The sequence below is a fragment of the Marmota monax genome, unplaced genomic scaffold, assembly GCF_021218885.2.
Source record: "Marmota monax isolate L192 unplaced genomic scaffold, Marmota_monax_Labrador192_F-V1.1 WCK01_AAM20220418_F8-fsc00054, whole genome shotgun sequence".
NCBI lineage: Eukaryota > Metazoa > Chordata > Mammalia > Rodentia > Sciuridae > Marmota > Marmota monax.
In genome coordinates this window covers 9,880,237-9,895,458 of record NW_026692145.1, presented here as the reverse complement: position 1 = coordinate 9,895,458, position 15,222 = coordinate 9,880,237, and the positions used below count along the sequence as shown (strand labels likewise).

Genomic DNA, 15,222 nt, shown 5'->3' with positions numbered 1-15,222 from the left:
TGAATTGGTGGTACTTGAATGAATTATATTTTACTACCGCAAATGAAATTCAATTGCTAAACGTTTTTGTTCCACTGCCACAAATTGGCTAATTGTTCTTTTCTGCCCAATATGCCAGGCTTTATAACTTAGTTTTAAGTAATAGTTGCTTGAAGTCTATCAATGCACTGCATCATTGTGAATTTCAGGCTGTTGGAAATTTTACAGCTTAACCTGTAATCGTAATCCTTTGTAAGTTGGTCTTTTCTTGATTTTTGTTATTCTTTTTCATTAGGGAGAAGAGATTCTGATGTCTGCCTGAAAGCACCATGAAGAAAAATAATACACCTTGTACTTTATTTTCAGTAATTTAAATATATACTAAGTCTTGTATATTGTAGATAATATAGTTCAGTGAGCTATAAATGCATTTCTAACATCATCATAGTCCTGTACTGGAAGTATGTAGTCTGATGTTAAAGTTGAAATGGATATTGTAGATAATGAGAAGTTTTGAAATGAGGATTGAGAAAAAAAATAATTCCTTAGGTTATTTTTAGTAATTATATTTACGAATAGGAGACAATTTAAAGCATAATGAATACTTTATAGATTAATGTCAGTTCTTGCCAAGTATAAATAAAAATAATCCTCTTTTTTTAATAAAAAGGCACCATTTTTAGTGAAATGTTATTTGATAGTTACCTATTTTTAAATTCTTGCTTGATTGTATGGTGGAAAGGTGGTTGGTGTTCCTTGTCTTTGTCACATGCAGTTCTTCACTCACTATGGTGTCATAGACTCTTTTGGGAGTTATGAAGAAGTGTGCTAAAATAAGTACTAAAGAGTAAAGAATTTTGTTTAAATCTCAAAGAAACCTTCTTGCCATGTTCTGATGTTGGGTAGTAAATTTCACAGACCATTCTGGAATTTAAAATCTTATGCCTTACATGTTTATTGTATTTGATGCTCTAGGTTTTGAAATTATATTTGAAATCTGATGAACCATATTTTTATTTTCATTTTTTTCTGTCTCTCTACTACACATAAAGACTCATTTGAAGGAACTCTTCAGTAGCTGTGGCTCATGATTGATTTGTGAGCAGTCTCCCTATTAGGTAACCCTTACAAACCATCGGAAAGCTTATGACATGTTAATTTTTAACAATTCTGAGTGATTGAAACCTGAGTGAGAGTCAAACTTGTATGCAGTATTTTCTTCTCACATTTATCTATTCAATATTTTTGTGATTGATTATATGCCGTGTTGCTTCAGGGCTCCCAGAATTCACTCACTTAACAAACATAATAGTGCACTGGGGGTAGAGTAGTAAAAAGATTTGTTCCCTACCTTCACAAAGTTCACTGGATAAGAAGACAATATAATAAAAGACAATAAAGGAAACTAAAAATGACAAGAAAACAACCACAATAAAAGTCCATACATACTTAAGTGAGGTTCTCAGTGTGTAGGTAGACCTGTCTTTAGAGTTAGAATGAATCACCACAAATACTTTGGTCTACAGTCCATAGGAAAAGGCTGTTTTATTGTAAACTAATATATTGGAATTCTGGGTTATGCATGAATATTATGAGCTTGGTTAATAATTAATGAACTGCTTAGAGAGCTACTCTCTGTGTGCTGGTTAGATCTGAGCATTTAACATGAAAGCTATGAGAATGCAAAGGTGGAGTATGGCCATAGGAATGCATGGTGGCAGTTCATCATTTCTTGAAGAGCCTTGCTTTAGCTTGTAAAGGAATTCAGAAAGCCTACTTTTAAAATAAAATTTATATGATTAAATAAACTTTAAATATTTGTAGCTTGCATTTAAATATTTAATACATGTAACCATTTTTTTTACTTTTTCTAACTTGTTAATTCTGGAATAATTTTAAATATATGAATGATGTTTACTTTTATGAGGGTCTATTTTAGAAAAAGTTTTCTGGAATTATTAGTTTTTTTTTACATTCTAATGTAAAATCAAAAGTATTCAAATGCTTTATTTACCTAATTTGTCTTAAAATATTCCCTTAAAAATATTCAGAGACAGATGCTAATTAATAAACTAAATAAAGCACTCATGTAAGCTACCTTACTTATCTTACTGGACTGATTCCCTGGAAAAGATAAAACCTTTTTTACTGTTGTCAAACTTTTCAGTTGATGAGCCTATCCTATCTTCTTTGCTTGATCTTTTATTCATCAAGTTTTTTTTTTTTTTTACTTTTTCATTACCAACATGAGCATCATTATTATTTCTCAGTATGTAATAGGTTGCACCTATACAGAAAGGTCATATTCTTGCTGTATCTAAAATATCGCCATGTTAACATGAACTGGTAAGGTGCTAAGTCGAGGTAGAAAAATGCAGATCTAGTTCCAAGCATACACCTCTCTTTAGAAAAAAAAAAGTGTCAGCAAGCCCACAAGGAACATGACAGCTTATCAAATACTAGTTTATTTCCTTTGAAATTTGTTCTTAAGAGATAAGGTCAGCTGGGAGACAAGCTTAGGTAATTGTTTGTTACAGGCAGGGAAACTTGTGGCAGTGCATAGGTAGAAGAAGTCTACAGAGAATATCTCTGATCAAGTCCTCTGGTATAAATAAAGTGCTGGATTTAAGGTATTCTTTGTGGTAGAATGGATAGAAAATTTTAAAATGTGAGAAGTGTTTTCAAATCTATTAAGAATATTTTGACATCAGCTCATGTTTTATTTGATTTACTTTATTGAGCTCAGAATCTAAAGTCTATTGATAATAAAACGCAGATTTGCCCTTGAGCATTTCAAGGTTGCAGGATGCCTAGTTTTCCTGTGATGGTATCATAAATTCAACTTTCCCATCTGTGTTTGCCCTTACAGTAAATGGGATACCATTGTTTTACTGTTTGCAGCTAAGAATGAAGTTAAATTATCTACTTTGAACTTTTTTATAATTTGGGATCACTGGTTAAACTTGTAGTTAAAAGGTTGAATTCTTATCATTGGGTTATTTGGTTTGTTTTTTAGCCTTTTTTGGTATTTCATTAGAGATAGGGTTTCAATGAGTTGCTTAGTGCTTCCTTGTTAATTGCTGAGGCTGGTTTTGAACTTGCTATCCTCTTGCCTTAATCTCCCAAGCCTCTGTGATTATGGGCATGTCCCTTCATACTCAGCAGGGGTTTTTTTGTTTCTTAAATGAAGATATTCTTAATGTATGAATATAAAACAAACGTGACAAACTGGATAGAGCATATTAACATACACACACATCCGTCCATACACATATGTATCTTGACTACATGCCCCACTATGCACAAAAAAGAAATTGTTCTCACAAGATGACAGAAGGTGATGCCACACTCAGTATTGGACAGAGAGCGAAAGCAGTAATACATAAGACCTGAATTTTTCTTTCACTTCAGTTACGGAAAACCTATGTGAACTTAGGTAAGAGTTTGTGACTGTTACTGCATTTGCTGTGGGAATAATTAAATCCTACTTACCTCATAAAATTATTGAGGTACTAGAATTATATAACTTCAAGGTAGTAACATTGCAAAATGTTTGATTACATTGATATTCAAAGATCTCTAAAAGTAAGGTGAACAGGGAAGAAAAAAAAAAGGAGAAAGCCCATATTTCCTTTAATAATTCTGCCAATGTAGAAGTTCCTGCCTTTTTATTATTTATTGTTATATTTTTGGTACCAAAGATTGAACCCAGGGATGCTTAAACACTGCACCACATTTCTAGCCCTTCTCTTTTAAATTTTGAGACAGGGCTTCACTAAGTTGCAGAGACTGGCTTTGAACTTGAAATCCTCCTGACTCATCTTGCCAAGCCGCTGAGATTAAAGGCATGTGCCACTATGCCTGTCTTCTTCTTCTTCTTCTTTTTTTAAATACTCAAGAGTTTGGTATGTTGTATGTGTTGAAGAAAATCCCCAGGTGATGCTAATGTCAACCCCCTTTTTGTTGATAGGCTGTGAATCTTTTCACTCTGTGTATATGTGTGTGTTCCATGCTAACATGAACCGGTACATATACATAGATATATACACTTATACATACATACATACATACACATATACATGTATATATACATGTATATATACATAAGTATGTTTATACATGTGTATTACATATATATATAAACAGGGCATTTTGAAGTGGTGTACATTTCAGCAAGGGATAGTTGGACTCTCTTTGCCCCTGTAGTGTCAAGTTGAATTTTTTCTTTTGGCCAGTTTCCCCAGTGTCACTTGGAAATATCTTCTTGTGAAAAACAAGCAACAAATGGCAATTATAGTTGTTTATGGCCTAGTGCCTTGGAAGAGCTGTTGTGGTTTTTAGTCTATTATGAGTGAACCCCCCTTTATGTCAAACATCTGTTTTTTGTCAAATGCATTTGGGCATCCTGGTCTTCTAACTATCCTTCCCCAGCTTTTTCTACTATTTTTAATTTTCTTTCTATCACTGAGAAAAGCATCAAAGGGATAAAGTAAAACCTTTGAAAAAGTCGTAGCCTAGAGGCATTTAAATTCACAGCAGCTACTCTTCTTTGTTTATTAAGTGGTCATTTGTGTCAGAGATCCTATTTGTATGAATAATAAAAATGAAGAGACACCTGGCTAGGATTAGTGCCTTTTTGATTTCTGCACCTACATTTTCGAGATGATGTGGTTTTTATTATTCCCCATCAGGGAGTTACTTTTCCTATCTCAGGTGACCAGACTGACTTGAGAATGCAGTTTGGCGCATGAATAAACTGGGACACGGTGTTCGTTTGCAATTTTATTTTTTAAAAATGAAATATTCAAAGTACTTTTCTTTCAAATATCGACACATAATGTTTAACTTTAAATATTTACAGCATGTTGTTGTGATGCTCTTGTAGAAAAATGCATGCTTCTGGCCTGAAAGCCAGAGCAAAATGCAAAAAGACCATTTAACTGCAGCCAGAGAACATGAACCGTACAGTATCCAGTCACTTTTCAGCACAGGAGTGAGAGCAGGAATACAAAATTGGAACCTATTGTTTCCTAGCAACATGGCTCAGGCCATTATAACACAATTTTCAGTATGATTAGAACCTCTAACTGTTGTTATATAGAAACTGAAAATCTTGGCATACACTGTAAACATCTTTACTTTTCATGAGAAAGTAAGCAGCTAAAAAGAATATTTTTCTGACGTAAAGGCTATACTTCTCTTTTTCACCTTCTCTCTTACTGATGCTTTTGCCAGAAGAATAGTAAAGATTTAGACATTGTCATGATTCATACAAGTAAAATATTTTTCAAGGACACAATCTGATATACTAACATGTATTTAAGAGGTTAAAGTCCACCACTAAATCTAAGGAAAGATTTTTAACTGCCAAACACACTTCCTTTGACAAATAATGTAAGGTGACAACTGCCAAGACAACATCCACAGCAAGTTTAACTAAGTATTTTCAGTTACCGTTTAGGAAGTAATTTCTTCTTACACATAGTTATATATTTGGTCCTCAATAGCTTTCACATGAAGGACACACTGAAATAATAGTCACTATTTTGTGTTGATTTTTTTTTGTTCTTGTTTTCTGTTTTTTTTTTTGTTTTGTTTTGTTTTGCTTTTTCGTGTTTTGCTTTTTTTTGTTTGTTTGTTTTGTTTTTGTTTTCTTTGCAGAATAAATAACCATACAGAAGGCTGTGGAAGAGCAGTCTGGGAACTGAAGCACTAGTCAGGTCAGCTATGTGTATGTGACTTCCTCCAAGAAAGCAAGAATGTTGCATCTAATCTGTAGCCTTATGTTTCCCCAAAACCTAGAATATGTTTCAATCTCTCTGAAATTTTCTTTTAATATTTGACTACTGTACTTTTGCTTCCATTACCCCCGAACTTTATTAAATTGCCTTTAGCATGAACATATCTTTATAAATGCAACAACTTTGCCCTGACTCTCTCAGGTGATATTACAATGGGGCCTGGTATGGTTAAAAATATAGCTTGAAGAAAGAAAGGAAGAAAGAGAGAAAGAAGAAAAACATGATGGAATGTCAGAAATTGTGTCAACAGTGATTAATAAGAAGTCTTAATTTTATACCTCTCTATGGAGGTAGTACATGAATTCCAAATTATACATTGTCAAGTTTTCATACATTTGGGTATGTTGTATATATATTATATTATATGTGTGTACTCTATATATTATAGATCTTTTAGATAAATTGACAATACATGATGTGTTTATTTTATACATTATTTTGTTAGGTTAAAAATAAAACATACTTATTTCTATGGTATGTGTTTTGTTGAAAGTTAGTATGAACTGAGCTTTATTTCCCTTTCCTTTGGGAGTCACGCTTCTAATCAATAATGATTAGAATGATAACAAAAATAAACATACTTAAAGATCTCTTAAACTGAACTTTTCAGCTCATTTGGATCTCTAGACTTTAGTGCAAGAGTCAAAACAAAACAAAAAACACAAATAAAATGGCCCTAATTTAGAAAAAGAAACAAGCATAGAGTATTCCCTGCCTCCAGCCCAGAATGTTCTTCACAGGAGAGTCCAACTACTGTACTCTCACTTTAACTTACGTGAATGATATGTGGCCATGCAGTGTCAGCCACCTGTCTTCTGGGTGTGAGAAATTCATATATTTCTCTTAACAGTGCTTTAACTTTTATCAGGAAATGCAACTGAGTTATTCTTTCATTAATTTAAACTTCAGAAGTACAAGTCAATGAAGGCATTTTTTCTATTCAGTTGAATAGGAAGCAGTGTACTCAATATCTCCATGTTCTTATTGAGAAATGCCAAAATGTTTCTCTTAGATTTACTACTCATTAGTGCTAACCTTTTGGTTTTTTTCTTCTTTTCTCCCCAAAACTTTAGGAGTTGTAAAGAGAACAATAATAGTTCAAGGCAGTATTAAAACCACAGCAGTAAGTGATAAAAAGTGCATTTCCTGAATATAATACAAATACAACATTAAGAAACTAAAGGCACAAACTAACTAAATATGTATTACAAACTAGAAATGCACAGTTCAAGGTAATTACTATTAAGTAAAATCTTCAAATATTTGTTTCTAATGAATATTTAAAGGAGTTTGAAAATGATACATCATCAGTGAATTGCAAAAACGTATAATCATCACTTAAAATATAAGCAAAATAGACTCTAATATTGACATCTTGGATTAGTGATAAAATACATCATCACATTTAAGAATGCACTCTTTATATACAGTTCACAAATTATTTTTCCATTGATTTAAAATAACATCAGAGGTTCTAGGAACTTAAAGTTTATTTTTAGGTTGGTGTGGAGGTATTCAAATTTTCTACAAGTGTGTGAGTCATTTTAGAATTCTATCCTGAAAAAATATTGCACCAATAATACAAGCCTGATTCAGGAAAAACCCAATAATATGATTTTAGTCTGGATTAACAATATCTTGAGTTGGTGTGCTTCCAGTTGCAAAGAGATGAGTTCATCATGAATTTTCTGTCTCTCTCTGTCTCAATACATGTGTAAGAATGTGGTAATTTCAACTTGAAGGCTTTGAAAATGAAATATTTGAATATACCCTCCCCTATTGTCTGCTGGGGTCTTTCCTCTCCTTTTTGATCTCCTTTGTGCAATAAGAGGCAGACTCTTTAAAAACCTTAACATGAGCTGAGATTCTGACTTTGCATATTTTTAAAGAAAAGCAAAGCAAGGCAATGACCCCAAACTGCATTTAGATAGTAGCTGGAAAGAATCCAAACAAACATTCCATCATAAATTCTCCTTCAGACATAACAAATGTTCAGGCTTGGTGATAAAAGTGCAGAAGCTGGCTCAGGAAATTTTGTATAGGCCACACTGCGCTGTCATGTATTTTCATTTGTGGTAACTTACAATCACACAGCATTTTACAAACTGTCTTTTTGTCACTGGGCACAAATCTCCCAGCTCACCAAGAGGCTTCTTTTACTGCAGGGTTCATAGAGATTGAGAAACTGCAGCTGCTATTAACACTAATCCTGACCTTTCTCCAAATTTTAATGATCATGGAACAAAAAACCCATCCTAGAAAATAGTTATTTTCTTAGGCAGAAGAGAAGATTAAATCAAAATAAATAGGTAAAGACAGAGAACTAAAATAACCATGTAAATTTTATTAGTAAAAACTAGTCTGCCTCTCTATAATTAGTTAAAAATGTTTTAGGTTGGAAAAGGTTCACTTAATTCAATTTTCTGAATATGTCTGGGAGAGGTTCAATACAGAATTGTACATTTGAAAGATAAATCTAAGTGAGATGAAACAATGTGGCATGAACTACTGTGATGTTTCTTTTGTCCTCCCTTTGGTACTTCCCTTTGACTTTAGTACTAGGTCTATTTTTTAAGGTTTTGGCTCTTTTGAATCTCTGCACTAGTAGTTAATGTATTGTTAATGTATTTATGGGCATCCCAGGCACATATGCCTGCTAAAGCCTCGTTATTTTTGTATCAGAATCATACTTTTTAGTAAATTACCTTTCATGTGCACAAAACCATTGGATTAGTGTATAAATACTGAGTCACTAATGTGAAACTATGACCAAAACACACCCTATATATAAATGAGATTCCTACCCAGGTTAATAAAAGCTATGTTCACATGACACCAATACAGCTGGACAATTTGGTAGAAAATGGAGTCAAAACAGGTTATGTGAGAGAAGTCACATTGGCCAGCTGCTTTGGTATCATGTTCACACAAGCAATAGTGGCTATTCAGTCTGTTTACCCCATCCACAGGGAGGCATGGTAGACAGATGCAGCCACCACACGCCAAAACACAGCACAACAACATGGCATTTACTTGAACAAGCAAGGAGGAATAATCAGGGAGGGAGGGAAATGGGTCCTGATTCTAGGAGATGGTGGCTGAGGACATTTTACACTTCTTTTTAAGTTCCTTATAACATATCTGGGAAATGTGAAAGGGCAGGCAGTCTTTGAGATGCAAGATTCAGATACTATTGCACCACTTTTTGAAATAGCCCGCAAGTTCTGCCAACAGTTAAATATGAAGCTTGGTGTCACAATCGAGATAACCTTGGGTTCTTTCTGTATAGTTGAACATATGCATGGCTTAACAAATTTTAAGTGGTACTTTCTGAAAACGTTTTTTAGCTGTTTGAGTTCTGCTCGTGTTATTTTGAATACTGCCACACAATAACTAAAAATCTCTGTCATTTCTTAAAGAGTTTAAACAAACAATATTAAAATACCATCTTCCGTCACATTGAAAGGCAGTTGGATATGTTTTTCCTCCATATTTACATATACAGAGTTCTGATCTAGAAAACCAATACAATAAACCATTTTATGTTTTAAAAACAGGCAGTCTTTGGTGACGCAAAGGCAGAGGTTTTGTTTGTTACCTCCTGCCTATTTCGCTCTGTCTCATAAAGTGAATATTGTTGGCACTGTCAGAAAGTTCTAAATACTGCTCAACAGACAAAACAAAATACCCATCATAACCTTGTACCCTCCCAGTGCTCAAAAGCTGCTGCTTTTCCCCCTCTGTCCATGCCCGAATTCCCTCTTCCCCTTCCTGTAGCCTTCTCTGTTCCTTAGTCCAGGCCTGAGCCACAGCGCGCTGTCTGGCAATCTCCAACACGTGATTCTTTTCCTCTTCGACAGTTGTCCCATACCGGATGTTGAAGCACAGGGCCCCATGCTGGAGCTGAATATCTGCAAACCGTCTAGTCCTCCCATTCAACACTGAAGTCATCTGAGACACAGTGACATTGACACCATTCTCCAGAATCCTCCTCCCCCCAGTGTTACCAATGAGCACCAGGTCTTCCTCCAGAGACCCAAGCTTAATGAAGTAGTGAGTGTCCCTCCCCTCTATGGTAAAATGTAGGTTTTCCAGATAATGAGCATTATTTAGAATGGCAGCAAGCCGCCTGCTATCTTCATTGGCTACTCCTATAATATCAGCTGTTACTATGCCATCTTTGATGGCAAATTTTATACCTTTTCCAAAGACAGAAGGGACAGCAGCAAACCTGGATTGCTTCCCTCCTTCAAGGCACCGTCCCTCATTGTACCGGGGAGTCATAGGAAGTTGATCCAAGGAAATGAAATTCCTGAGCTGTTTCTGGAGCTCACACTGAATGCCCAGGATCGTCTGAGAAAGAAAAAGACAGTGCAAATGCAGCCAGGGTTAGATGCCTGCCTTATGCTTGGTGATTGACAAAAGGAAAGGCTGCAAGCTCACTTCCTTCTCTAATTTGTTGGTATGACAAACAAGCCAAGTCTGGAATCTCTTTAACAGAGTCTGGGAAAGGAAAAGATGGACTACCTAGCATTCTTATATCTTGGTCGAGTTTAAGAGTGTTAAGAAAATATGTTCAAACTTGGTATCATAGAATTTCAGAGCTAGAATGCACTTTTTAAGTGGGTCCAGCTCCCCCCAAATGCAAATATTTTACTTTCACCAATTTAATTGATACCGACTAGCTGTTATTACTGCATGCAGAATAATACATTAGACACTGGGAGGTATAAAGAAATGCATAAGGCTTAGTTCCTGCTTTCAACAGCTTATGACCTTATAAACAACTATGGCAAAACAGCAAGACATTCACAGCTCTTTTTATGTGTACTTTCAAAAAACCTTTTCATTTGGGCACTTTAAAAAATGCCAAGAAATAAAGAGAAAAGACTAATGAACCTGCCAGTATCAATTAGGAAGCATCAGCAATTTTCAACATTTTGCTAAAATTTGTTAAGAAGGATTTTTGAACAGTTTGGGATTTAGCTCAGTGGCATAGTGCTTGCCTAGCATGCACAAGGCCCTGGGTTCAATCCTCAGTACTGGGAGGAAAAAAAGAAGGGCTTTTAATTACAAAAAGTATTCACATACTTTATGTATTTACAAAAAGGGATAAGCCTTTAGTACCACCTTAAGCTTTCCTTTCCTTTATAATTTTTTGACTTAAATTTCAAGTCTTTCTACCTAAATTTCAGTTTTATTTTGTTAAAGATTTTTTTTTTTTTTTTGCATACACAGGCATTCCTAGTTTCTTCTTGGTTTTATTTGTACCTCATATTCCCAAAGAAATACCCTGCTGAATCTTGAATGTTTTTAGTATTCCTATTTTTTTTTCAGTCTTTATCCCTATAATATTTATTATTTTTGTTTATTGTGTTTATATACTTTTTATTTATCAGAATAATATTATTCTGTTATTCTTATGCTCTTAAGGCACTATCCTTTAAATTATTTCACAGTCAAGTCTGATGTTTTCATGTCTCTTAGTGAACACTTTTCTCTGTACAAAATTCATAATTCCCCTGGCATCCCATTTCAGAATTTTAAAAGTTTAATTCCTTCTTCTTGTTTATCTATTGCAGCAAACATCAAGTAACCTTTTAGTTTTTCATATTTCAAAAGCTCCAATTCCCTGGTCTTTTCCCCATGGAAGCCTCCTCCTAAATCATACAAATTTTAGTGATTATTCAAAAAGACTCAAAAATAAATAAGCAAATATATGTAAATATATTTCCTGGTGGCAGGTATGCTTCTCTCTTTTTTCCCAGCTAAACAGAGATGGTAACACTTTTACTAACCTTTCCAGGATCCCACTCTTGAGTTTTTGTCTGAAGCTGTAGAAGCTCATAGGTTAATTCCAGATTTTCTAATTCTGGTTTGGGAAATCCAGGTAGTACATTGTGTAACTGGAAACCAAATAGCTCCAACCAACTTCCAATATCTGTAAGATACAACATTTGAAAGAAAACAACATTCAAAAAGCTCCTACTTTAAAACCTTTGTTGAAAACTCGAGGCATGCCCTTCCTGTCTTCAATGTATTTAGAAAATGGGAAGATAGGGATAAAACTCCCCCTTGGTATGACTCACTTTAAAACAGATAATTTCTCTACAAGGAAACCTTTTGACTTGTGCAGAATCCCAGAGATAGGCTGTTTAGTGCATTGAAACTCTCAATGTGGTAGTGGCCTAAGACCATATGGACTGTGATATTAGGTATATTTCATGCAACATAATCTTGAATTTTTCTCTTAAGAAATTATTTGCATAAACTTTTAAGAGGGAAACATAGAAACAGAAACAGTTTAAAGGGAAAAAATATACTGGGAAGCAAAAGCATCAGTCTGAAGTTATCTTGCACATTTTGTTCACTCTAGGAAACTAAGGAAGAGAATGAATGCACAATACCTGTGGGCTAATTGGCAGGAAGAGGAAACATTACAAAGGCATTGAGATTACGTGATAAAGAGCACTGAGTTTTCTCGAGTTTAGCTTAAAGTTTTACACCATTTAAATACCTGTGGTATACTTTGCAACATCTTGAATTTTGCCAACTGGGTAGTTATTTTCAAAGGAGTAGAGGTTGAATGGCTTAGGAAGGAGGTTCAACTGTTTCCATATGTGATGATTAGGCGTGGTCCATCTACCAGCGACAACATCGTAATCCCTTTGCCCCAGGTGCACTAATTTGGTAAGGAAATCATAGAGTCCTCCATGAAAACCTATGATGACCTGAAAGTCAGGGTAAGTGTCATGATAGATATCACCGTAAGGCGTGTACAATATCTCTTTTATGACCTGACCTCGACTGCTGAACACAGCTAGTGGGGTACCTGTATTATCACAGGCTACATAATATTCTTCACCACTGCTTAACTCCATGGCAATAAGGTGACCTTGGAGATCATAATACAGAGATGTAATTTCCGAGCTGGTGTGGTTATACAGATGAGTAACTCTTATGGGGTTGGCAAGGTCTGCGTAAAAGAATTGGAGGTGCTGCCCTAGGCTGGACTTACTGGCAACACGTCGCCCAAGCCCATCATAGTAATACTGCACAGTCCAGGCAGAAACCTTATTGTAGGCTTTCTGCAGCAGACCATTAGAATTATATTCAAATATGTCATTTCCCCTCTGCCTGAGAAAGCCATCCTCATCCATTTTATACTGAATTTCTCCTAATCTGGTGATGCGGTCTCGGAGGTCATATCGGAGAGGAGTGAGACGAGCACTATTCCCATGGCTCAGAAGGTTGATGTTTCCATTCAGATCATAACTATAACGCCACTGGGTTTTGTCATTTACAGAAACAGTTTGAAGCTGTCCATCAGCATCGTATTCATAGAAGTACCTAGTTATATTGGCATCTACTCCCACTCTTATATCACATATTACCATGCGGCCCATATTATCATATTGAATAGTCATCCAGTAGGCAATAGCCTTTAGGATTTCATATTGGACCTCAATGACTTGTCCATTGGCACTGAAGATCTTGGTATGCTTCATCACTGTAGTAGTTATGACCTGATTTAAGTCATAATTAATTACACTGAATTTTCCAAACTGCTCTGTTCTACCAGAGACATCAACATATCGGTACAGATCTATGGGCAAAGGGGTTTCATTGATCACAGCTTGCATGCTGGTGACGCGGAAGTTGTTGTAGCTGTAGTCAAATCGTGCATTCACAAGACCTTCTTCACTGAATCTGAAAATCTGGCGCCCAATGAGAGGCCCTATAGGAATAAAAATAATGAGAAAAAAGCTGGTGATAAATGTAGAACAATCAGGAAGGTCTAGTATTACTCAGTACTGACAATTGTATATTCAAAATGAAATAGTATAGACTGACCTCTGATGTCTGAGGCCTGAGCATATCATATCATATATATTCTTATGTGGTGATATCCATATATGGGAAAAATACTGTATAGCATAGTTATAGAATAATTTAATTATAAAAACTACAGAAGTAACAACATCCAGGAGACTGGGTGGTGAAACTGGTGTCATGACTATGCATTCTTGCTATAATCTCTGCGATGAATGCTTACATTTCATTTAACTTTTGCTACAAAATCAGAGGGTGAGGTTTCCCAATGTCCACATCAAAGTAAGTGGATTTGGGCATGTTATAAACCCAAAGGATGAAATACATTAGAAAGTTGTGACTTCTGCCATCAACTGAAGCTTACAGAGGTTACACAGGGCTTGAGCTAGTTTCACAGAGATTCATATCTTGCAGCTGCACCTTTGGGAAGATTTGGTGGTGAGAAGGAATAGGTATACGGTTAGACTAAACACTTAGATCTCAACTTTCTTGAGAGCTGAGAGAAAGAAAGAGAAATGTACTACATGTTTGTAAGGAATCTGCTTTAAGGCAAACTATAACATATTTTAATTTTCAATGAAAGATAATTTGAAAAGTAAAGCAAATTTGTTGAATTGAATGTGCATAGGTTAACACTTCTATTTCTGCAAATTTGTTGAGTTGAATGTGCATAGGTTAACACTTCTATTTCCAAATGTGGTCAGCTGTAATTGTATAAAATACTGACATACACATCACCGCCCTTTCATAACAAACCTGTTTGCCTATATCTGATTGTGCAGATGAATCCATCGTGCATCAGGTGTATTGTCTTGATCACTCCAGAAGACTCTTCATATGTTAATGTAACCTGAGTCGTATCATAGAGAATCTCAGATAGCCTTGCTTGCTTGGTGTACTTGTATAAAACTCTGCGCCCTGTCCCCAGATGTAGAGTCTGTAGTAATCTGCCATCTCGACTATAGTCTTGGATGAAAGAAGTGCTGCTGTCTGGTGGGGTGTAGATGTTCCGGTAGTACCCCACTGAAAGCATGGTTTGTAAGCTGTGGCGCACCATACTAGGCATGGTGACTGACAGCAGACAATCTGATTGGTCATACTCAAAGATGTAACGCCGCTGGCTATGTAAGAGAAGCATGACAGACTGAAAAGAGACAAAAGCAAAATAGCATAATATGTACCATTAAAGTTGAGGAGATTAAAGAAAATATACATTCATCCATTCAACACAAATTTATTAAGCATCTGCTATGTGCCAGGCACTGTAGATGGTAGACTCTAGCAGATGCAGTAGAGCACAATAATGGTTCCCACCCTCAGGTAACTTACAGTTTAATGGAGGCTAAAGACAAGTAACCAAGCAAAATAGAGTGTGAAACATGTTATGACAAGGAAAGTATTGAGTACTTATGGGAGGTAGAGGAGCAACAGTTAGCCCAGACTTAAGGGGCCAGAGAAAGCTTCCTGGAAAAAGGAACATTTAAATGAGGACTTAAAGGATGACTAGAGGTTGGCCAGGTAAAGGCAGAGAGGGGTTTGGGAAGTAAGGAGAGATTACTCCAGTTAAAGGATACAATATTGTGAAGGTCTGAATATAGAAGAGAACACA

The 15,222-nt window shown here is 35.5% G+C and overlaps 2 protein-coding genes across 6 annotated transcripts in view; one reads left to right on the top strand and one right to left on the bottom strand.

Moving 5' to 3' along the window:
* Sh2d1a (SH2 domain containing 1A) overlaps window positions 1-6,252 on the top strand; it is a 28,115-nt gene extending 21,863 nt beyond the window's left edge. For all 3 annotated transcript variants that reach the window (XM_058571505.1, XM_046468650.2, XM_046468638.2), the window contains one exon: window positions 275-6,252. Coding sequence is in view for 2 of the 3 variants with exons in the window: in XM_046468650.2 (XP_046324606.1) it covers window positions 275-312 (38 nt within the window). In the remaining variant the exon portion in view is untranslated. The remainder of the gene's footprint in view (window positions 1-274) is intronic.
* Window positions 6,152-15,222, bottom strand: part of Tenm1 (teneurin transmembrane protein 1) — an 815,224-nt gene continuing 806,153 nt past the window's right edge. For all 3 annotated transcript variants that reach the window (XM_058571492.1, XM_046468616.2, XM_046468598.2), the window contains 4 exons: window positions 14,370-14,757; window positions 12,298-13,518; window positions 11,579-11,721; window positions 6,152-10,133 (listed from right to left, as the gene is read on the bottom strand). In XM_058571492.1, coding sequence (XP_058427475.1) covers window positions 9,375-10,133; window positions 11,579-11,721; window positions 12,298-13,518; window positions 14,370-14,757 — 2,511 coding nt within the window. In that variant the 3' untranslated portion in view covers window positions 6,152-9,374. The remainder of the gene's footprint in view (window positions 10,134-11,578; window positions 11,722-12,297; window positions 13,519-14,369; window positions 14,758-15,222) is intronic.